At 43.4% G+C, this 21,941-nt stretch overlaps 2 protein-coding genes across 2 annotated transcripts in view; one reads left to right on the forward strand and one right to left on the reverse strand.

Moving 5' to 3' along the window:
• The window catches only part of DROSHA (drosha ribonuclease III), a 105,268-nt gene extending 105,066 nt beyond the window's left edge, over positions 1–202 (reverse strand). The window contains exon 1 of the mRNA XM_061590079.1: positions 38–202. The gene's annotated coding sequence lies outside the window, so the exon portion shown is untranslated. The remainder of the gene's footprint in view (positions 1–37) is intronic.
• Positions 22–20,362, forward strand: C1H5orf22 (chromosome 1 C5orf22 homolog). Its single transcript, XM_061590135.1, has 9 exons — positions 22–528; positions 1,179–1,324; positions 3,570–3,719; positions 5,914–6,358; positions 9,485–9,547; positions 10,623–10,744; positions 12,674–12,740; positions 13,539–13,678; positions 16,592–20,362. Exons 1-9 carry the CDS (start codon positions 415–417, stop codon positions 16,746–16,748), a joined length of 1,404 nt encoding a protein of 467 aa, XP_061446119.1. The 5' UTR covers positions 22–414; the 3' UTR covers positions 16,749–20,362.
• Positions 20,363–21,941: the final 1,579 nt, after the last annotated feature.

A 21,941-nucleotide genomic window follows, 5' to 3' on the forward strand; every position in this document is an offset into this window, starting at 1 on the left:
CAAAACAAAGCGGAAGTTTAGTGAGGCTCATGTTTACCTCTTTCGCACAGAGTGAAGGAGAGAAGGGAAGGAAGGGCGATCAGGTCTTTTGAGTTTGGCTCCGTGTGTCTGTGCGTTTGGGCGGCCAGAGCGTTCAGGCGGTTCCAAGCCAGCCAACATTCTCGTGATCAGGCCCGGGACGCACATGGAGCTGCCGCTGCTCCTGCTCCTCCTTCCTTTCCCACCATGCTCGTGTGTGTCACGTCTAGACGCGTCCCCCGGTCTCCCTGGAATTCTGCGTGCGCTGGAGTTCGGGCCTTGGAACGCTGCGTCGCCCGGAGTTCCATAGCTCCGGAGCTGTGAAGGTCCTCGCGTTCGATTTTGGAATTCCGCGCATCTGAACGTTCGACGCCGCTGAAGCTCGTGCCTATCGAAATGAGCAGCTCCGACGGCAATGGAAAGCAGAAAGGTGAACACGACGGCAACGGGGCCTGTCCTTTCCGTGCGTACCCGAGGCTGCCGGTCTGGGTGGTGGAGGATCATCACGATGTAAGTGAAATGCCGCTTAGTAAGTGACGGGGGATAGGCGAGGAATTGTGCTGCTTTCGTCCTAACGTTGCGGGTTTATGGGCGCTTACTTGGGAGAAGTGCCCAATATAACTTTTCGGGGCTTGCTTCAGAGTTAACACAGGAACCTGCTTTACCTTGAGTCGGACCAGCGGTCCGTTTAGCACAGTATGTCTCTACCGGCAGGCGGCTCTCCAGGGTTTCATACTGGAGTATCTCCCAGCTCCATGGAGATGCCGTGGATTGAACCTGGGACCTTCTGCATGGACAGCAGGTGCTCTTCTCCTGAGCTAAGGGCCTTCCTCAACATAGGCTTGTATAGCCATCTTAGGCATGATGGTCACTGAGTTCAGTACGTCCTCTTAAGATTCCAGACTTACTTGGGAATTTGTCCCATTGAATTTATGGGGAATGCATGTTGAGTTATGGTGCGTAAGACTCAACTACATGGTTGCAAGAGAGTCAAATGTGTCATTTGTTAGTTCTTTCTGTCTTTTTTTAAAATCAAGCAACAGTTTCTGCTTTCTGTTGTCTGTCCCTGCATGAACTACAATTTATGGGCGTTTTTATCTGTAACTGTACTGCATAGACTTCTTGCTTTTCTCCAGATGCTTGTATTCCTGTCATTCTAGGTGCTCCCTTTCATTTACCGAGCCATCGGTTCAAAACATCTTCCTGCCAGTAACATCAGTTTTGTCCATTTGGATTCCCACCCAGATCTTCTTATACCGGTGAACATGCCTGCAGATACAGTGTTTGACAAAGAAGCTCTTTTTAGGTAGGATTACGAGGTCCCTGTCAGGGTTGTTGATGAGCTGGATTGTTACTGAGCTCCCTCTTGAGCTCTGGGATGTTTGCCTCTTCCTCGGTGCACTTGTGTCACAGAAAATATGAGAACAAACCTTTAAACATGAACACTGCCATCTTGGAGTGACTCGTGCCATCGTAATCCTGGAACAATTTACTGGCTTGCTAGATCAGCTGCAATTAAAATAATTGTGGTTTAAAAAATCAGTTTAAATTTAGCATGAGATTTAACCAAAATAGTCCTGCATGTGTTTTATCTAAATGGCCAGAAGGGGCTTCTGGAATATATGGTAGTCAGAAGTTCCAGAAGAGGTTTGTTAATGTGAAACTAAACATAGAAGTGCACAATTCCCTCTATTTTCAGTGATTAGCTGTGAATACTGTTGCTTATAAATACGTCATTATTTTATGGTGATTTGTTTATTTTTTACACTCGTATCCCACCTTTCCTCAAATAACCTCAAGGTGGTGTACATGCTTTTCCTGCCCATTTTATTCTCACTTCAGCCCTGTGAGATAGGTTAGGCTGAGAGATGGTGGCGTATCCAGAGGCACCCAGTGAGCTTTGTGGCTGAACAAGGGTGTAAACCCGGGTCTCCCAGATTCTAGCCCAGCCCTCTAACTACTTCTCCACATTGTAACCTACCGTGGGGCTGTAGAGTGAGTAAGAAATACCAGAAATTAACAAAATAAGTTGCTAAAATAGCACAACAGACACACAAGAGGGGTTTATCAGCAGGCTTGGGGAAACTCAAGGTTTATAGAAGCAGAAAAAAATACTAAAGGGAGGATCACAGAACACAGCTAAAGAGCACTGAGCTTGCTCAGTGCACATAGAATCCTACCTGAGTGTTAATAGAGAAAAACCCTCAAAACTGGAGGGTTGGAGCAGAACAGAGGCGCTGTAAAAGGGAGGGCAATGGAATAGATAGTTTACTCACTGTCGTGCTAGCTGGTGCCCGCCTGTTCACTCATGTGCTTGCCAACTGGTCCTTATGTAGGCAAAATGGCACCACTCATGCAGAAGGAGATATTGGGATACCCTGAGGTGTGCGGAGGACTGAAGATTTTTTGGGGGGGGGAGTGACCCTGTTGGAGGGGGAAAGGTTAAGTGTTAGTTCAACACTGAGTCAAAGTGCCTTAGCTTTTGCATCTCCAGATGTTGTTGGACCACAACTCTCATCACCCCTCCCTTGAAATGCTGGCCCAGGGTGGTGAAGGTTGTAGCTAGAGACCAATGTTAGGGAAGCTATCTCTGTGCAACAGCCTTTCCCATCACAGATGGAGATCAGCATTGAATCAGGTGGCAGGTTCTGTCATGTTATTTATTTATTTAATTTAATTTATATACCGCCCTAAGCCCGAAGGCTCTCTGGGCGGTGTACAAAAAGATAAAAACAAGCAATGTATAAATACAATAAATACAATAAATCAAAAAACAAAACAAACAAATAAAAAAGAAACCAAACAACATCCAGGATACAAAATAATAATGAAAATGCTATTAAAACACACTTTAAAATGCCTGGGAGTATAAAAAGGCTTTCACCTGGCGCCAAAAAGATAGTAGCGTCGGCGCCAGGCGCACCTCATCGGAGGGGCTGTTCCACAGTTCGGGGGCCACTACAGAAAAGGCCCTGGTTCTAGTCACCACCCTCCGAGCTTCTTGATGGGATGGCACCCGGAGGAGGGCCTTAGATGTCGAGCGCAGTGTACAGGTAGGTTCATATTGGGAGAGGCGTTCCACCAGGTATTGCGGTCCCATGCCGTGTAGGGCTTTATAGGTCAAAACCAGCACTTTGAATCTAGCCCGGAAACAAATAGGAAGCCAGTGCAGATGGGCCAGAATAGGTGTTATATGAGCGGACCTTCTCATTGTGTTCCTCCTACCTTTACCTGCCCTGCCGCTGCTGTTTCTTTTTCCTTGTTTTGTTTGAAAACTGGATCCATGACAGCAGAATCAAATGTGTTAAAAGTAAGTAAATGTCTACAAATATATTCAATTTTAATACAATTATTTTGTATGTAGAACGTAAGTTTCCTTGTCGCAAAAGATGGATTTTCTTGGCTGTATACCACCAGTTCAGTCTAATTTAAAGCATTCCAATGTTTGCTTTTTAATATGTGCTGTGTCATCATTGTTACAATATTTGCACCCAACATTCTAGAATAGTAGCAACCCTCTCAATCCATATTTCTCTTGCATTCTCTTATAGCGAGCTAAGCATTGAAAACTGGATTCTGCCTGCTGTTTATGCTGGCCACTTTTCCCAAGTGATATGGCTACATCCAGCGTGGGCTCAGCAAATTGAAGAAGGAGCCCATCATTTTTTAGTAGGTAAAGACACCTCCACCACTACAATAAGGTAACTATGGCCAGTGTCTTTCTAGCCATCTTCAAAGAGTTAGATTTGATATGTGCACTTGGCTATGTCTGCATGCTTCCATCTTAATGGTTTCCCATGAATGTTTTCTGATCAGCTTAAATTAGATTCTTTTCAGAGGGGTAGCCATGTTAAGTCTGTTGCAGAAAAAACAGCAAACGTTTAGATCCTAAAACAAGGAAGGGGATAGAAGGAAAGTTTTCCTGTCCCTTCTCTCCTTCTGGGGCCACCCATGACCTCTGAAAAGCCTATCTGGGGGTTGAGGAGCCCTCCTAAATAATACGGAAGGAGGTCCTGAGAGCTGCTAGTGGGGAGGAGGAGAACTTCTTTATAAGCTGTTATCTTGGGATCCAAGTCCAATTTGGGGTAATTCTCACCTCACCCAGCAGCCACATTCATCTCATCCAAGCCAAAAACTCTTCTTGCACTTTAAAATACTGACACATCTATTGTGGCAGAAGCTTTTGTGGATTAGAGTCCACTTCATCAGATGCATGAAATTAGATCAATAGCACTCCCTCCACCCGCCCCCGTCAGAAGGCACATTGTTATATAGCACCTGCATGTTCCGCCCAGTCCTGTTTATGTTTACTCAGAAGTACTACTCAGTTTAATGGGACTTGCTTCCAAGTAAACACCCATTGGGGTGCAACCCTAGAGCCCAGACCATGGTTGTGTGTGTACGTGTACATATATATGTGTGTGTGTATTAGGGTTGTCAGGCTCAGGGCCTGAGTCTGATCCTGTACCTTTAAGAGAAAAGAAAGTCAGCCAAGTGCAGGTGTCCTTGCAACCCTGTAATAGGAAAAACCACAAGGTGGAATTCTCCCTCTTCTCTACACAACTTTTAAAGATACAAAAGACCTCTTGGAGGCCGCATATATATATGAATGAGCAAAAGGCCTTGGCTTCCCAAAATTTGCACCAAAGGTGACTGATGGCAATAAAAACAAGTCAATCCAACAGCACAATGAAGTTAATTTTAAAAATGACCAACCAAGCCAGCCATATAGAACTGGCAACAATAACAAGCAGTAAGTTACAATGTCACTAAACTAGAGCTGAGCTAAAATTTCTCAGGAGACATTTTTCTGAGAGGATTTCTTGAGGGCTTTTTCCTTACCTCCCAATAAAAAGAAGGCCCTTTGAAGTTTTCTCCAGATATTCACCACCCATTTTTCTGGTGATAACTAGTCCATAACCTTAGGTCTAGGGCTTCATGGAGGACACAAAATGGTGGCCAGGCTGCCACACGTTTGCTGTCATCATCACTTACGGCAGTAGTAAAAACAATTCAAATAAAGAAGATATAGGAAAAAGAAATAAGTTGTGCTGCTACCATTGCTGATGATGAACCCCACCCGCAAAAAAAAATGGAGAATTTATTGCCCCCTAATTTCTCTACCCACAAATAGGGTAGAGAATTTCAAGAAGCTGTTTTCCCATAGCTGTATGCTAAACAAAATGCCTAGGAAAATACAATGTGTTTCACCAGGCATCTACAGGCTTACAATGTGAGTGCCAGGTAAACATTCTTGGAGGGAAGGAACTCTTTGCAGTTAGCAGCCACCTAATATCTGGGTGCCTTTGCTTTGAAAGAGAGGCCGCGCATGATGAATTTGGTGAACAAATGGATTTGTATTGGAGTGTAAGGGACAAACAGAGGGTTGAGCTAAACACACTAGACGAGATGTCTTTTTTGGAGCCCAGGATTTGGAACAGCCATACAAAAATAAGTTTTTTTTCTAAAAAGTTTATGTACTTGCGCAGTTTGAGGTTCTTGCTGATACCTTTTGTGTGTGGATGGTGTCATTTTGTTTCCATACATAATGCCAGTCGATTGATTTCACTATTAGCATACATCAGCGGTGGGGAACTGTGTAGTTCTCCAGAAATTGCTGGACAACAACTCCCACCATCCCTGATCATTGGTCATGCTGACTGGGTTTGAGGCAAGTCAGGAGTCTCAACGACATCCTGAAGCGCCACAGATTTCTCCACTCCTAGTATATATGGTAATAATTTCATACTCTGCTTTTGATTCCCAAAGGCTGCTTTTGGAAATAGAATGCTGGTCTAGATGAACTCTTGCTCTATCCTATCAAGGCATTGATTCGTTCTTTCATCCTTACTTGAAAAGTGCTATATAAATGCTAAAAATTGTTTGTCATTCCAGGGTTACTAGCACTGATGATTACTTCCTTTCTGACGGTCTTTACATCCCTGCTGACCAACTAGAGAATGAGAAACCTTTGCATCTCAACGTCTGCCTTGTGAATCCTTCCAAAACCTCTGGCAGCTGGGAGGAGAGTCAAGCTCTGCCTTCGGCTAAGAAGTTCAAGTTAAGCGAGGACAATGCCGCAAATGCCACTGCTGCCGCTTCATCAAAGGACCCTGTTACCTTTGCCCACAGCTGCACAGGTGAACAGACCGACGGATTAGAAAAAAGCAACCTTGCACAGAAGAAAGCGGCTAGTATCCAAGGTCCAAACACCTCTTGCCAAACTACAGACCTTGTGAAAGACATTTGCCAAGTGTTGCAAAAGGGTGCTGCTTACATTTTGGATATTGACTTAGATTTCTTTTCAGTTAAGAATCCGTTCAAAGAAATGTACACACAGGTAACTATCAGGCTGCATTTATGAGTCTTGTGTTTATTATCTTGTAGAATAATCAGTTAAACATTCGGATCTACTGAAAATGTCCCTCCCCCCCCCCCCAATTCGGCATTGGATATTTAACTATTATCTCCTCTATTTCTGCTGTCCACATGTAAGTGCCGTTGCTTATCTAGCCAAAACAGCACACCACCCATGCACAAGAGGGAGGTACTACCAAAATTGGGGAAATGCCCAGCTTTGCAGGAGCACAAGAGATTTGCAGGGGGAAAGGTATTAAGAGTAACCCCTAAATGTAGAGGTTAACACCCTACTGAAGAGCATGATCAGTAGCCATGGAATGTGGGCGTGACTGATGGCAGGAGGGAGTCGGAATGGAGTAGAGTATTTTGGAGGAGGGCATGGCTGATTTGATGGAGCAGTCCTACACATTTCTACTCAAACGAAGTCTGATTGAATTCTGTGGGGTTTACTTCCAGGTAAGTGGGCATAGGGTTGCAGTTTGAAACTTTGAACGGGAGCACTCTACACTGCAACTTTGTGTTGCAGGTCCCACTGGGTTTTTTATAGGAGTTCTTCCCAAAACCATGGGTAGCAGGTGCCCTCTTAAAAGGAATTTCCTTCTCTCTTGGGCAAGAGTGAATTCCTTCTCTTGAGTGGTATTGAAGGCTTTTATAAACCAACCTTCCTAAAGATTTTTCCCTAAGCTATTTCCAATGACAACCAGGACAAAAAGATCAAGAGACCATACAACAAAATAATTAAAATCAGTGAAATAAGTGGTACCACCAAATATCAATTAAAATGGCAGAGTGAAAAACATTATTTTCAGTGTTTGAAAAACACCCACCAGTACTTTGGGGGGGAGGGGGGAGAGATTCATGCTTCCATGTCTCGATGCAGTGATCTCCAGAAGCAAAGTAACAGCCATAAGTACCGTTCGTCAATCCAAAACAGCATGCCAAATTTATCTCTTTCTATGTGATTTGGTGCCATTTTGTTGGGGAGGCTGTGAAGTTAATATAGCCCAACATCCACCCGCATACTACTCATAGTAAGTCCAATTCTTCAAGTGTGGATCTGTACGTAGGTCAAACTGCACCATCCACAAACAAAGAACTGGGAGAAACCCAAGGTCTGCAGCAGTACAAGATATATTTATGGAAATAAATGTAATAGAACCATCCCCTCCCACCAAAAAAAGCCCAGTGAGGACAAACATGGGTATGGAATACTGACCTACTCTTTGGAGGGCAGGTGGAGAATACAGAAGGGAATGGAGTATCATGGAGATGGGATAGTTGGGTGGAACCCTGAACAAGAAAATTCTGCACTGCAACTGTTGATGGCCCCACTTGTTACATATAAAAAGATAAACAGTCACTTTAGGTTACCACTGATTTTGTGAACTACATCTCATAAAATGTCTTGTTTAATTGTTCTTTTAGAGATTTGAGGAGGATTATTTTATTCTGTTTATCTCATTTATTCACATTACATTTATACCCCACCTTTTGTTGAAGGAGCTCAAGGAGACCTACAAACATTGTTCTCCCCCTCCTGATTTTATCCTCACAACCACCCTGTGAGGTAGATTAGACTGAGAGACAGTGACTGGCCCAAGGTCACTCAGTGAGCTTCATGGCCGAGTGAGGATTTGAACCCTGGTCTCCCAGGCTCTAGTCAGACACTCTAACCACTACACCACACTTTACGCTCTAATTTTAATATGTAAGCCACCTTCAAGGATTTTTTCTTAGTTTGGAAAGATGGCATATAAATATTCTAAAAACTCCAATTTCTCCTTTCTTCTTGGCTTGCTTCTCGAATCTGGGGAAATAAGTACAGATGAGCAGTTATAAACAATGTGTCTTGACTTGATCTGAGTGTTGGCACGCTGGGTATTGTCCCTATTCTGTATACAAATACAAATTTCTGTGCTAAAAAAATTTAAAAATGGCATTTGGTCCATCCCCATTAGGGAGCATTCCCTCCTAGCCACATTCAGAAGAGAGAAGACACATCTGCAAAGCTTTATTCAAGCATTTATCCTTCAGGTGATCATAATCTTGTGGGGGGAGAAAGAGCAGAGTCCTGCCCATGGTGGTCCCACCCCTCCCGTTACATCCCTGTTGACTCCTGCCATCTGTGCATATAACAACATCAGAAGAGCCCTGCTGGATCAGGTCAATGGCCCATCTAGTCCAGCATCCTCTTTTCACAGCAACCAACCAGATACCCAGGGGAAGTCCAAAAGCAGGACCTGAGCGCACCAGCAATCTCCCCACTTGTGACTCCCAGCAACAGATGTTCAGAAGCATACTATGTCCAACAGGGGAGGCAGAGCATAGACATTGGGGCTAGCAGCCATTGATGGCCGTATCGTCCATGAATTTGTCTAATCTTTTAAAGCCATCCAAGTTGGTGGCCATCATTGCTTCTTGTGGGAGAGAATTCCATAGTTTCACTATGTGCTGTATGAAGAAGAATCTTCCAATATTCATCTTTACTGAATGTCCCTAAGTTCTAGTGTTACGAGGGGGGAAAACCCCTTTTCTGTATCCACTTTCTCCACATCTGTAGAAACATGCCTGTATCCACCACTTATAAACTGTGTGTGTGCATCAGAACCAATGGCAATGTGATCATTTCGTTGGGGCTGAAGATGCAGCTCTTCTTCCTCTTCTCCCTACCCCCCCAAAAAACCCCAGCATGTGGCTTACAATCTCAGACAAGACTCCTGGCGTATCATTGGTGAACTGGCAGAGAAAGTATGATCGAGAAGCAAGTCAAGAAGAAAGGAGAAATTGGAGTTTTAAAGGCTAAATTTCATTTTATTTGTAACATGCATGGAGATTTAGAGTTACATGTATGTAAACTCCTAAATGCCACACCATTGTATATGTTCCCCTTGGGGCAGGAATTTAGCTGGAAAGCTGATACTCGCCAAACTATTCACACTTGTTCAGGTGTTCTGGTTTCTGTTTCGGACTGACAAACATTTAACATGTAAATAAATCCAAAGGAAGGCTGTAAAGGAGAAACTGCTGTTGACAACAGCAATAACAGCACGATAGTTAATACTTGTATAATTCCCCCCTTCCTTCCCCCCCCCTTTATTTACAATAGGAGGAGTACCAGATCTTACAAGAATTGTACAGTTTTAAGAAGCCTAGCAGGACTTCATCAGAGGTAATGATGGTTCCGCCTGTGCTTTGGGAACCAAGGTGGAGGCGGGAGAGAGGATGCGAGAGGGAAACACTTAGCAAGCTTGGTCTGCAATTATGTCGGGCTGATTACCGTGCCATAGAAACGGTTTCCTCACAACGCAACGTTTATGCAATCTGCATGGACCTTTACCATGGCTGTGAATTTCATCTGGGCCAAAATTCATTTTTTCCTAGGGGGGGAAAATGCATTAATGGAGCGTTTTAATTCTGGCACAGAGACGCTTTCTCTTGTAAATTATTTTGAGTTTGCGGCATTTGTATTCATTTATGTTTGATTGGTGTCAATCTGTAATTATCTCTTCAAACGAGCTCTTAAAATTGGAGAGCACTCAAACATTTGGAACATTTATAGGAACGTCGGCTCCAAAATAAGTTAATTTCTACAGCGGAGAAACCAGTCATCTTCTCCCCTCTGGTCCTCCATAGTTGGTGACTAGACCCGTCAAAGCTCACAGTGCCAGTCACATGTTAAATAGATAGGAACTGTTGCAGCAGTGCTCTATATGTAGCCCAGTGCTGCATATGAAGATCTCCTGACTGGGATCAGTAGATGGGATCCACAGAAAATGGGCCCCAGTGCCATAGCAGTCAATGGGATTGCACACCTGAAATGTGTGCTTAGTCAGACTTCAGTGCACATCATTTTCTTTGGATTGAGCTGCTGTTGAGCATGGAATTAAGCAAGGCTGGCATCAGCACCCAGCATCTTTGAGCTAATGCCAGGACCTTGGTACCTTTGAGTGCCCACTGCTGATGTCCGCTTAGTGTCCCCTTTTAATTTAAAATCATCATTATCATTTTTCTCATGGCACTCCTCCACTGAACGGCTTTCAGGCACCATCTTGGTTCTACCCCTCCCCCAGCACCACTGTCAGAGTATTGTGGGGGACACCGGCCTGCTGCCACAAAAACATGGCAGCTCACGAGGCTGCACAGGCACAGGATTGTGCTTTGCTCAACCACGGAACTGATCCTGGAGTCAAGCCTCCAGTTACTAGCCGCTGTTGCTGACGTACTTTTTGCTTTTGCATTGAAAGGAGGACTTGTTAAACTGTGTTGAGAACCGCATCCACCAGTTGGAAGACCTCGAAGAAGCTTTTGCTGATTTGTGTGATGACGACAACGAAGAGAACCTGCAACGATGGGCTTCAAATCCTGGGTATAGATCTAAAGGGAGCCACTTGGCTTCGGTGTTGCTCTTCTAGGATCTTGAGCTGAAGGGACAACAAACAGGTGGATTGGTGAAAAAAAAAAAGGCATGAGGGCTCCCATGTTACAGGTCAGAGTTATATAGTGGGCTCCTGGTCTGAAAGAGGTTTAAGGACAGTTTGTCCACAAAACACAATAGCTGTGTAGAGTGCAGTGGTCAGGTTACATTTCAAAATTCAGTGTTACGAGTGCGTACTTCCATGAGCCTCAGACTCATACACTCCCTTCTCATCCTCTGCATGCAGGATTCCACATCTTTGTGATCGTTAGCCATGAGGAACATGACGGCCTGTTTTATGAATCAAATGTCCTTTATGCCGCAACAGATCTTTCCCAGTATTGTTTATCTGCCTATCTTCTATCAAGTGATATATAAATTTTGTCAAAACGTTTTTGTTTTTAATTGCTTGTTTCTAACTTTTTATTGATAACTATGTTTTTTGTGAACTGCTTAGACGTTTCCTACAATCAAGCGATTTATAAATGTGGTTAAATAAATAAAATAATTCTATCCTGTCTTTTCAGCCAGCCTCACAAGATGGTTCACAAAACAAGTAAGGCTGCCGTCCTAACTGCTTAACTGTGAGTAAACCCCATTGAATTCAGTGGGATTTACTCCTGAGTAGGCACAGTTGGGATTGTAGCCTGAGCCATGTAAAATGTAATTAAAATGTCCAAAGTGAATTTGAAAAACCTTACTTAATCATCAAAACAATTACTTAAACTAAAACTGCAGTTAGGATTCAGGGAGATGTCCATTGTGTACATAGGGAGATCATTTTGGGGGGGGAAGGAGTTGTTTTGGATTTTTTGTTTTGTTTTCTGGCAACAGCTGTTCATGTCTCATGTGGACTTGCTCTGAAGGGCTTGTGAACTTTGGCAGGGTCAAAGAGTGTGTCATGGATTTTGTCAAGAGCTGACATTTTATTTATAGACTTGCCCCATAACAGTTCTCAGGGCAGCTCAAAAAGCAAAATCATAGTAATGCATTATAAAAGTATAAAACAATTTAAATGATGAATAAAACTGAACACACAATTAAAACTCAATTTTAAAACTAAGGGGCCTTGACTGTAAAATATAAGCTGTTTACCAGGCCTAGGTGAACAGAAAGATCTTTGTCTGTTGCTGAAAAAGACCATAAAAATGGTTACACCTGAACTTCTCTGTTCTACAACTTAGAGCCACTACCAAAAAGGCCCCCTCCCTAATGGTTACTGCCTCTTTGCATATGACACGGGCACTCTAAAGAGGATGGTATCCACTATGGCACTTTGGAGCCTGGCCTAAGGCAGTGAAACAGGCAGTAAAATCAGAAGAAAAGCACACACAAAAAAACCCTGCTAAGCATTACAGCTTGTCCAAAGACCTTTTGAAATAAAAAGTATATTAATCAGATATCTAAAAGCCAGCTGGCCAAGCCTTGCAAGTTTACTTTGTGGAGGAATTTCATAGGGAAGGTGCTAACAAACACCAAGAAAGTCCTTTGCTTGATATCCTTGAAAAATGCAGTGTTTTTTCCCACCAGTGTACATAGTAGATGTATTCAGTTGCAAGACATCATTGGGTGCATATGTATATGTGAATCAGTCCTAAACCATAATTCTGCATCAATTTAAATTAGATTATTGTGCTTGCATAAAAGCTTTAGATGCTGGTGTCTATTGCTTGAATTCAAGTGAATTCAGCAATAGCTGTCCAGATACCGGGGGCGGTGGGACAAACTCTCCTAACTTGCAAAATGGCACAACCGATGAGATCTTGGCTATGGGCCATGGTGGTTTTTAGCCTTGTTCATAATACTTATATTGAACAGTTTAATTTTAAGTCAATTGCCGGTTGTTAATTGCTGAATATAATGTGTGTGTTTTTATCACAGGATGAAACCTCTAGGTCAACTTGTGCATAGTTTGAAAAATCGAATGGAAACTCCTGATTATGAAATGGTAAATCTATTTTATAGAATTTCTAGACTGTATTTTTGGAACATGAAACTTGTAGCCCAGATAGTGACCTCATTCAGAAAATCGTTTCATCCAAATGGGATGACTGGTTAATGGCTCTTAGACAAGCCGGGATAATAAGCCAACTTCTAATGTTTTAATATCTTGGCTTGTTCCGCAGCTGTTAATCATGGTTTCTCAACCAGGAAACTATCGTAAATGGAAAACTGTGTTAGTTTGCGCCCACCATGAAGGGAGAAGTGAATGAGCTGTTTGTATGCCCAGCCAAAATACTCGTTCATTTTTTGGTTTATGAAGTTGAAAGATGATTATCTATGCTTGCCAATTCTGTTTGCGCCAGTTGACTTTATTCTGAGGTCTGGTACTGACAAACCTGCCATCTCTAAAGTGGGGAGCACCCTCAGGCTTGGAGGTCTCTCTTTCTGGCCCTCTTGACTCTTGCCCAGGACACACCTTTCACTGGCTCCATGCCTTCCTCAAATCCCTTGAAATACAAGGTTCTTGCTTGCTGTCCTCTGTGAAGCTCTGACTGATGTCACTTCTTTGCCCACCACTGGCATGCAGCCCCCAGAAGGTTGTCCCCAAGGGAATGTGGCCCTCTGGCTGACAAGACGTCCCCACCTCTGCTCTAAAGCCATGACCCCTAAGTGCAAACATTAATATCCTGAAGGGTTTTCTTCTTTTCCTGATCTTTTCTTTCATTGTGATTTTTTTTTTTTTTGACATTCTGGTTCCTGAATAAAACAGTGATGAACTGCTTTGTGCAATCCATTTTCCCAGGTCCATCAGGCTGGTCTTACGTGCGATTACTCAGAACTCCCTCACCACGTTAGCACTGAGCAAGAAATAGAGAGTCTCATGCAGGCTGTTGAACGCCTCTTGAGAAACTTGCCAAAGCCAACTCTTGTGACAATAGCCCGGTAAGCTTTCGTGCAGATACTGTGCCACATATCTCATCTGAGATGCTCTTGCAGCTACATTGGACCAAATCATGTTGGGTCCTGTTTCAGCTAGGTACACTTTGGGGATTTAGTTTGCTCACTGTACAATGTGGCTGGTATTCAAAGCTACTTCTACTCAGAGTAGACCCATTGAAGTTCCTCCCTACTGGGAGGAAGGGTGGGATGTAAATTTAATTAATAATAATCATGAGTAGCTTTAAATTCATTTCAGTGAGTCTGCTCTGAGTACGACTCGGTTGAATACAATCCTATATTAAGCCTCCATGGGAAAATGTGGGCTTGTACCCAGGGCTGTGTCAGTGGGGTTCCGCAGGACACATTGGAGTCCCTTGCACCAGGGGAGCTGCAGCGTTGGATACAGCTCGTGGTTTCCCATTACAGGAGCCAGCTGCAACGACACTCATGTAGATCCTCTTCTTTTGTTCCTGCAAGGAGAACCTTTTGATTTTAAATGCACTGTATTTCCTTTTGATGTCTGAACTTGGGGAACTGGCTACTTCAAACACACTACAATGTGACACCCTTCAGATGTTGTTGGCCTCTGACTCTCGTCACACCTGACAGTCGGCCATGCGGGCTGGGGCTGATGAAAGTTGGAGTTCAACAATGTCTGAAAGGCACCAGAGAACAGAGCAGGATTTGAAATCACAGTTTGATCCTGGTATGTTCTCCCTAACCATAGTTTAAACAACGTAGGTTTTTTTAAATCAAAAGTAAAAGAAGGGGGGGAGCAGGGAGCCAAGGTTTCTTGTTACATTTGTCCAAAGACATGAGTTTAGATGCTTGAGCTGAGTGCCAGGCTGGGATCTTGGAGGAGAAAGTGGATGCCCTTTTTCTGAAAGATGACTTGTCCTTCATTACCATTCTCGTGCAATGGATGACCAAGACAGCGTGCCCCAGATTCTTCTGCAGTGCACTGAGGTACCCACGAGAGTCAGTGTAGTTCCCTGAATATAATAGAAAGTTTGAAAACCACTGATCCAAATGTGTGTTCTGACTGCTGCAGAGCATATCTTCTGCAAGTCCGGTAGTGAGAAGCGGGAGTTCCCCCTGCGCATTGGGTTTGGCGGACTCCCCTAGCAAAGAAGGGATGCGTTACCTACGTTGGCTTTCTGTCCCCAAGTATAGAAGAGCCTTCTCACTGGCTCACTTCGATGCTTTACCCTCTAAACTCTTAGAGGGCAGGTATGATAAGATCCCGAGGTTTCATAGGTATTGCCCTTGTGACATGTCTGAGGTGGAGACGGTTTCTCATGTCCTTTTTAATTGTAGATTTTATGATGGTGCCAGAAATGACCTTTAATTCCTACTCTTCAAGCCTTCCCAGGTCTCTCCACGAGTGCACTTCTATCAACCCTCCTCCAGGGCTCTGATAAAGAAATCACATTACGTGTGGCCAAATTTCTGAATCAGGCCATGGAGGCCAGGAAGTACCTGACTAGGCCTAGGTCTTGATTTTATTGAACTGTTTATATCTTTCAGTTTTAAAGTTCATACTTTTATTTGTCAAAATGTCCGTACCTGCTTTGTATGTGGGTTGTTTGCAATGGTCTGTAGACTACGCAATAAAGATTGTTGTTGAGAAGCGGGAGTGACAACAACTATTGGGAGCAAACCTATTTTTTTTTCTAATAAAACACTCTTGATACCCTGCCTGCCACATTAAACTATTACAATTGGATCCTGCAACAAAATGTTACAGCAGAGATGGGGAGCCTGTGACCTCCACACATAGCTGGAATCCAACTCCCATCAGCTCCACCGTGTATAGCCAATGGTCAGGGATATGGTCCAGAAGCTTCTCGAGGATCACAGTTTCCCCATCTCTGTATTAAATCCTTACCTCCTTGGGGAGTGTCCTTGTTCAGTCTTTCCAGAGTTCCTGGCAAGGCAGTTATCCTTTCCTCTGGGATGCTCTTGGTTGTACTTACCATAAGCAGATTCTTCTTTTTTCTTTCTCTCTCTTCTCTCTCCCCCCCCCCCCCCGGTCTTCTGTTTTTCAAGTGACAGTCAACATTTTTTGGATGCAGAACATGTTCATCCTCAGTGAGCTATTATCATCATCATAATTTATTACCTGCCCTTCATCCAAAGGTCCCAGGGCACATTACAACAATTTAAAAACATAATTAAAAACAGTTAAAAACAACCCAAACAACATCACATCACAGAAAAAAATGGTGGATCCTAACAATATACATCTCGCATGTCGAAGGCTGGGGTAAAGAGGTGCGTCTTCAGCATTTGCAGAAATTTGTACAATGAAGTTGCCAGATGCACCTCGGTGAGGAGGGAGTTCCACAGCTTAGGGGCTGCCACAGAGAATGCCCTCTCCCAGGCCGCCACCCCCCCCGAACTTCTTTGTAGGATGTGTGGCTGGGATTTTTTTACCCCTTTAATTCAAGGGGACCCCTTCATCTTTCTTTTGGTACTTTTAACCTCGCCTTTCCCAAGCATGCCAATATTTTCCTCCTGATTCTTTGACCTCGTTTTGCCTAGAACTCTGTTGACACTCACCACCTGATACCGCTTTTAGGAGGAGTGGCATCAGTCTCAGAAGGCTGCTGGAAGGGTTGGCAGGCTGCTCTTCAAGATACCATAATAGCCTTCAATTCCCAACAGTGCAATCTTATGCACGTCTACCCAGAAGTATGTCCCGCAGAGTTCACTGGGGTATATTCTCAGAAAAGTATGTGTTGGGGTTATAATCCAAGTTACTTGGGGGAGCAAGGAATGTTAGCGTGAAAGCTGGAATCCTAGCTTGATAAACAAAGAAAAAGAAACTGAACTTAACTATCATACTCTTCATCAGTTAACAGCATTGTCCTTTGCATTTACCTTCTTTTAAAGAAGCATCATCTTTGTTTACAGATCTAGCTTGGATGACTACTGCCCTGCAGAGCAAGTTGAGCTCATACAAGAAAAGGTCTTGAATGTCCTGCACTTGGCATATGGCACCTTGGATGTTCATTTAGAGTACTTGCAAACTTCACGTGCCAATGGAACAGATTCTTCCTCCACAGCATGATCAGCGTTGTGGAAACAAAAACCCGATGCAACAAAAATAGCTTTCCTCTCTATGAAATGGCATCCATATGGGAGCAAAGGATTTCTGTGAGGTTGGGTCGCACTTGTGACAGCGACACTCTTCACCCAGATTATTTTTTTCAGTGCAACGTTCTGCTATTGTTACTTGGGTTTATGCCTTTTAGGTTTGCTTAGAAGAAGAACAATGACTGGGAGATGGCACTTTCTATATTCCTACAAGGGTCTCTCCGAACCGAATCAGTCAAGCATTTGAGGAAGAGATGTCAGATTTTGCTTTAACTTAGTTGAATTGATTTTTCTTAGTTCTAAACGAAAATACTGCTTCAAGACACTACATTTTGCTTGAAAGCAGTGTTCTTCTGTTCCTGTTAAAATACACTTGGTTGGTTGGTTTCCCACTTCTGTCCCACCCTTCTTCGAAGGAGCTCATAGTGGCCTTCATAAGAATGTCGCATTTTTTTGTCCCAACAGTGCTGTGACATAGGTTAGGCTGCCAGACAGTGTCTTTCTCGAGGCCACCCAGCTCAGTGGGATTTAAATTCAAATGTCATCAGTCTTAAGAGTAACGTTCTATCCACTTTGTCACACTTAGCTTGCGTCTGACTCCTGGAAGTATTCAGTTTTTTGGCATCTATCTGTCTGTTGTAGAACCCTAATAATTCCTGCTAGGAGGAAAGTCATAATGCAAAATGCAATGTACTTCTACTTAAATATGTTTAAGACTAGGCTATTAAGGAAAGATTGCAAAGGGAAAGGGAAATTGCTTTTAATTGTGACTAAAAAGTTTTTTTCCCCAAGTGTGGAAGGTAAGAACAGATAAGTAGCTCTTATTTATGTAATATTTAAACAGTTGCTACTTCTGTGCCAGTATTTTTTTATTTATTTGCAATGTTTACATGCTGCCAAGTAATAACATTCTCTGGGTGGCTTAAAATATTAAACTACAAAAATTAACAATAAAGCAACAGGTTTTAACAATTTAAAAATTAATAATTCTGGGAAAATTAAAAACCAAGACACCGTTCTCTTTGGTGCCCATGTCTGTAATAGGGAGATAAGACTACTTGGCATTTTTCACAGGCATCAAAGTGACCCCAAAGTTGGCACCAAGTACATTTTTCGTGTCTTGTAAACACCTGAAATGGCTAGAGTCCATTTCTTTTATGGGTGAGTGTCTCTTTTAGCATTTGATCCCTTGATTTCATCCATTTTTTATGAATTTTGGGTCCAAAGATTCTCCAGCTGTCTTGGAGAGAGAGCAGTGGCATCATTGTGATGGATGTTTGGCATTTATTATGATGCTTTGAAGAACTCAAAGCACTTTGTTATCTTGGTAAACACAAGGCAGTGGTATTCAACTTAATAATTGCACTAGCGCAAGTATTAGCACTAGCACAATGGGACTATCCTCCTCTCCTCCCCCCTGTCCGTGCCACAAGCCCTCCTCAAATCTGCTGTGAAGAGTTGGGGGAACCCCCAAAATAGATTTAGGAGATGCGCGGAGGGAGGAGAGGTGGAGAATGCTCCATTGCAGATGGAGGAATCTTTGCACTGACAGAACCAGCGATGTAGCAGGAAGTTGAATACAACCCAGCAGGCCAGTAGTCTTATTTCCCTGTTACAGACTGTGGGAAATTGTCATTTGTCGAAAGCTGCTTGGGAGTTCATGGTTCAGCTGAGATGTGGAGATCTTTATGATTCACAGGGTCAGGGCAAGGCATGAGGGGGCCTTTGGACACCAACACCACCCCATTCAGCCGGCATAGGATTAAGTAGTCCCGGTAGTCCCACCTGTCCCACCTCCCATGTTGTCATGAAGCTTTCTGTATGCTCACACCCTCGGATGAGCTGATGTGGCAGTGCAGGAGGCAGGGAGATTGGGCCTATTTAAGCCCATGCTAGCTGCATTGGGGTGTGTGTCTGGGAGGATGGAGCTCCATGATCCATGCCAGCAGTGGGGCATGGGATGTAATTTACAGCTTTTATATGGAATTGTTGTGTACTGCAGATCACACCCCATGACCTGACTCTATCTTGGAGCGGGAGCTCCACCCTCTCAAGGGTCCTTGGACCCATGTGTTCCTGGCTGCCTGCTGGTTCACTTTCTTATCCACCATGTTACACTACCCCTCCCGAAGTGCAAATGAAACAAAGGCAAAGGGCTTCCTCTGGCAGCATCCTTTATCCCTCGTCCAGAACCTGAGAGGTTAAAGAGAAAAGACTTGTGCTCCTGCACCATCCCCGTAGAAGTGTTCCATTATTGACCGTCATGATGAGTGTTGAATCTTACCATAGATCTATCTCTTCTTTAATGTGTGCCAAGTGAAGGGCTGTGGCGCAGTGGCAAAGGACATGCAAAAGGTCCCAGGTTCAATCTCTGGCTTCACGAGCTAGGTCAGGAAGAGGCTTTTCTCTGACTGGCAGCAGCTCTGCAGGTTTCAATATAGACAAGACTGAGCTAGATGCACCAATGTGAGGCATGAGGCAGTTTCCCAATGTTTAGTAAAATGAACCTATTGGAGAACTCTCACCAGCCTCCCCACCATTCCCACTTCCAGCAACTGCTTAAGAAACAGCTCACTCTCTTCTAAGGCACGTGGATGTTTATATGTCCTCTGTTTCAGAGAGGAGTCTTTCCCCGCCTTACCTGGAGGATGAATTTAGGGATTTTTGCAGGCAGAGTCTGTGCTGTACCACTGCTCTTCAGTCCTTTTTTATCAGGTCTGGAGGCCAGCTCCATTACACCCCGTTTCAGGAGGAGCTCAGTATTATTTATTATTATTATTATTTATTGAATTTATTAGTCGCCCATCTGGCTGGCTGTCCAGCCACTCTGGGCGACGTACAAAATAGGCATACAATACCTAGACATTAAAAATCTAAAAACAATGAAGATAAAATCTAGCCAACCCCAAAAGCCTGCCTGAAGTCCATCTCCAGGTTGCTCTTCTGGAGAATAATCACCTGGAGTTTGGCCACTTCCCCCTCCAGCACTTTTTAAAAAGTCAGGCCCAGTACTGTTCCGCTAGGCAACGCTGCTCCTTCTCCCTGCTTCAGTGGAAACAGGCTTTGGACTTGCCCTTATATAGAGATGAGGGGAAATCCATGTTTTATTTTAAGTTTCTTTGTTCTTGATCCATAAATTTCAGATAGATGAATTGCAATTCTTGATTCGTTCAGTAGGTGGGGTGCTTTGATTTGCTTATCTCTCAGGAAGCAATGAGATGCTTTGAGAAAGTGGAACTTTCTAATTCTGTTCTGATTTAAAATAGATGTATAACCACTGAGCTGAGAATGAAAGGGCCAATTGTCTTCCCATTTACAATATACATGTTGTGCAAAGTAGATCAAGCTAGCATAACTTGTGTCCCCCAAAATTTAAACACAGCCCACCACACATGTATATTGCAGAGTGCCAGTTGCTTGTTAAAACATGTTTGCTTTCCTGTCTTCTGAGAAACTGGGAAAAAAGATTGTCAGGCACCTGTGTAGCAGGTTCCATATACTTTCCTGGAGCAGAAGCACTAGCCACTGATGAGGCAGAGTGGTGTTACAACAATGCATCTCATTAAAAAAAAATTTTTTAAAGACAAATAGCTGGAGGTTCAGTGATTTGCTGTAGTCCTTGTCAGGCATTCAGTATGCATATATAACCAAAAAAAAGGCTTAGAAGGGGATGCTGGCTGCTGGGACCACATGTTCAGTGAAACTCAGGATTCCTGATGTACATGGAAGAGCCCACACACGTACAGCTCTTTTCACACCTCCCATTGAATGTTTTCTCCCTTCTGTCTGAGTTCATGGTTAACTATGTAATGGTTGTTTAGCTGCTTATTCAGTAATGGATTGTTAAAACAAATGCTCTCAGATCTGAGTTCAATTTCCTCTTTGGATTCAGATGCCCTTTGGATTCTGTTTTTTTTTCTTTTTCTTTAAAGAAAAAGTAGATCTGTCTATATACATTGGCAGATTTCGTACGGCTTTGGAGTATTACAAAGAGCTTGCATAATGTGTGAACTGAGAAGACCCTGTATGGCGGCAGCCAAACAATTTTTAAAAATAAGCAGAGGAAGGTGCAAAATCATCAGGGCTGCTGCTGCTGCTTAGGCAACAGCAAAACAACACCAAAGTAAGGAGGGGGAGGACACAGCAGCTGATCGATATCTTGCACCAGCTTGAAGACTGGGGACTGGACCTGGGATCTTTGTGTGCAAAGCATCTGCTGTGCAGCAGAGCTACTAGAAGTGAAATGTGCAACTGTTGTCTGTGTGTGTGTGTAAAAATCCAAAGTATGAAAACTAAAATTGTGTGATTTGCTTTTTTCTGAGTAAAAATGTACTCTCCTTCAGACTGGCTGGATGTGGGGTGGGGTCAGGAAATTATTGACTGCGTGGATTATTGACTGTGTGTATGCTACAGGCAACAGTACCTCTATAGTAATGCCACCAACTATATAAAAGCACTGTTGCATGTCTCCAGTTTTACATATTTTGATAATGCTTTGGGGGCAACAGGTCTCTGGATTCCACCCCACTCCTTGCACCATGCACAAAAGAATTAAGTGGCACCCCCACATTTTCTCATATTTTCAACAGAAATCTTATCAGTACTCCGCTGATAGTTTTTAATATCTTGTAAGATTGTTGAGTTTATTCGAACGGTCACCCAGCCATTTCACAGCAGTCACAGAGCTATGAATGGAGTTTATTGCTTACAGCTCGTAGGCCACCGCAGATACATGTAAACATCATATAAACAACAGAAACAACCCAATACAAACACCAGAAGTCCTGCTAAAAACACATAAAAGGTTAAAAATTAAAAATAAGACAGAAGTCTATACCAATGGAACCAACAGTATATTTACAGAATTAAGAGGGTAAACACGCTGGCGGTGGGGACTGTCTTTGGGTTTTAGCTCTAATTTTTGCTGCCGCAAGGGCGAACTTAGCAACTTGGCATGATGTAAAAGGGTCATTGCCCACAAGCAGGGTGCAAACCTGTTCAAGGGGAGGCCTATCCTTAATGAGATTACTAATAGAGAATAAGAACTTAGCCCGAGGATCTTTGTAAAGGGGGCAACACAGCAAGTAATGAAAAATATCCTCCATATCACCTGAGTTGCATGCGCAGCAGCGAAGGTGAAATGGGATACATTTATATCTCCCATCCA

The sequence above is a fragment of the Rhineura floridana genome, chromosome 1 (assembly GCF_030035675.1).
Source record: "Rhineura floridana isolate rRhiFlo1 chromosome 1, rRhiFlo1.hap2, whole genome shotgun sequence".
Lineage (NCBI taxonomy): Eukaryota > Metazoa > Chordata > Lepidosauria > Squamata > Rhineuridae > Rhineura > Rhineura floridana.

Bases quoted from the DNA above. Each gene is read 5' to 3' on its own strand.
- C1H5orf22 (XM_061590135.1), top strand. From the start codon at position 415: ATGAGCAGCTCCGACGGCAATGGAAAGCAGAAAGGTGAACACGACGGC. The intron at 529-1,178 runs GTAAGTGAAATG...CTGTCATTCTAG, and splicing joins TGGTGGAGGATCATCACGAT to GTGCTCCCTTTCATTTACCG. The intron at 1,325-3,569 runs GTAGGATTACGA...ATTCTCTTATAG, and splicing joins GACAAAGAAGCTCTTTTTAG to CGAGCTAAGCATTGAAAACT.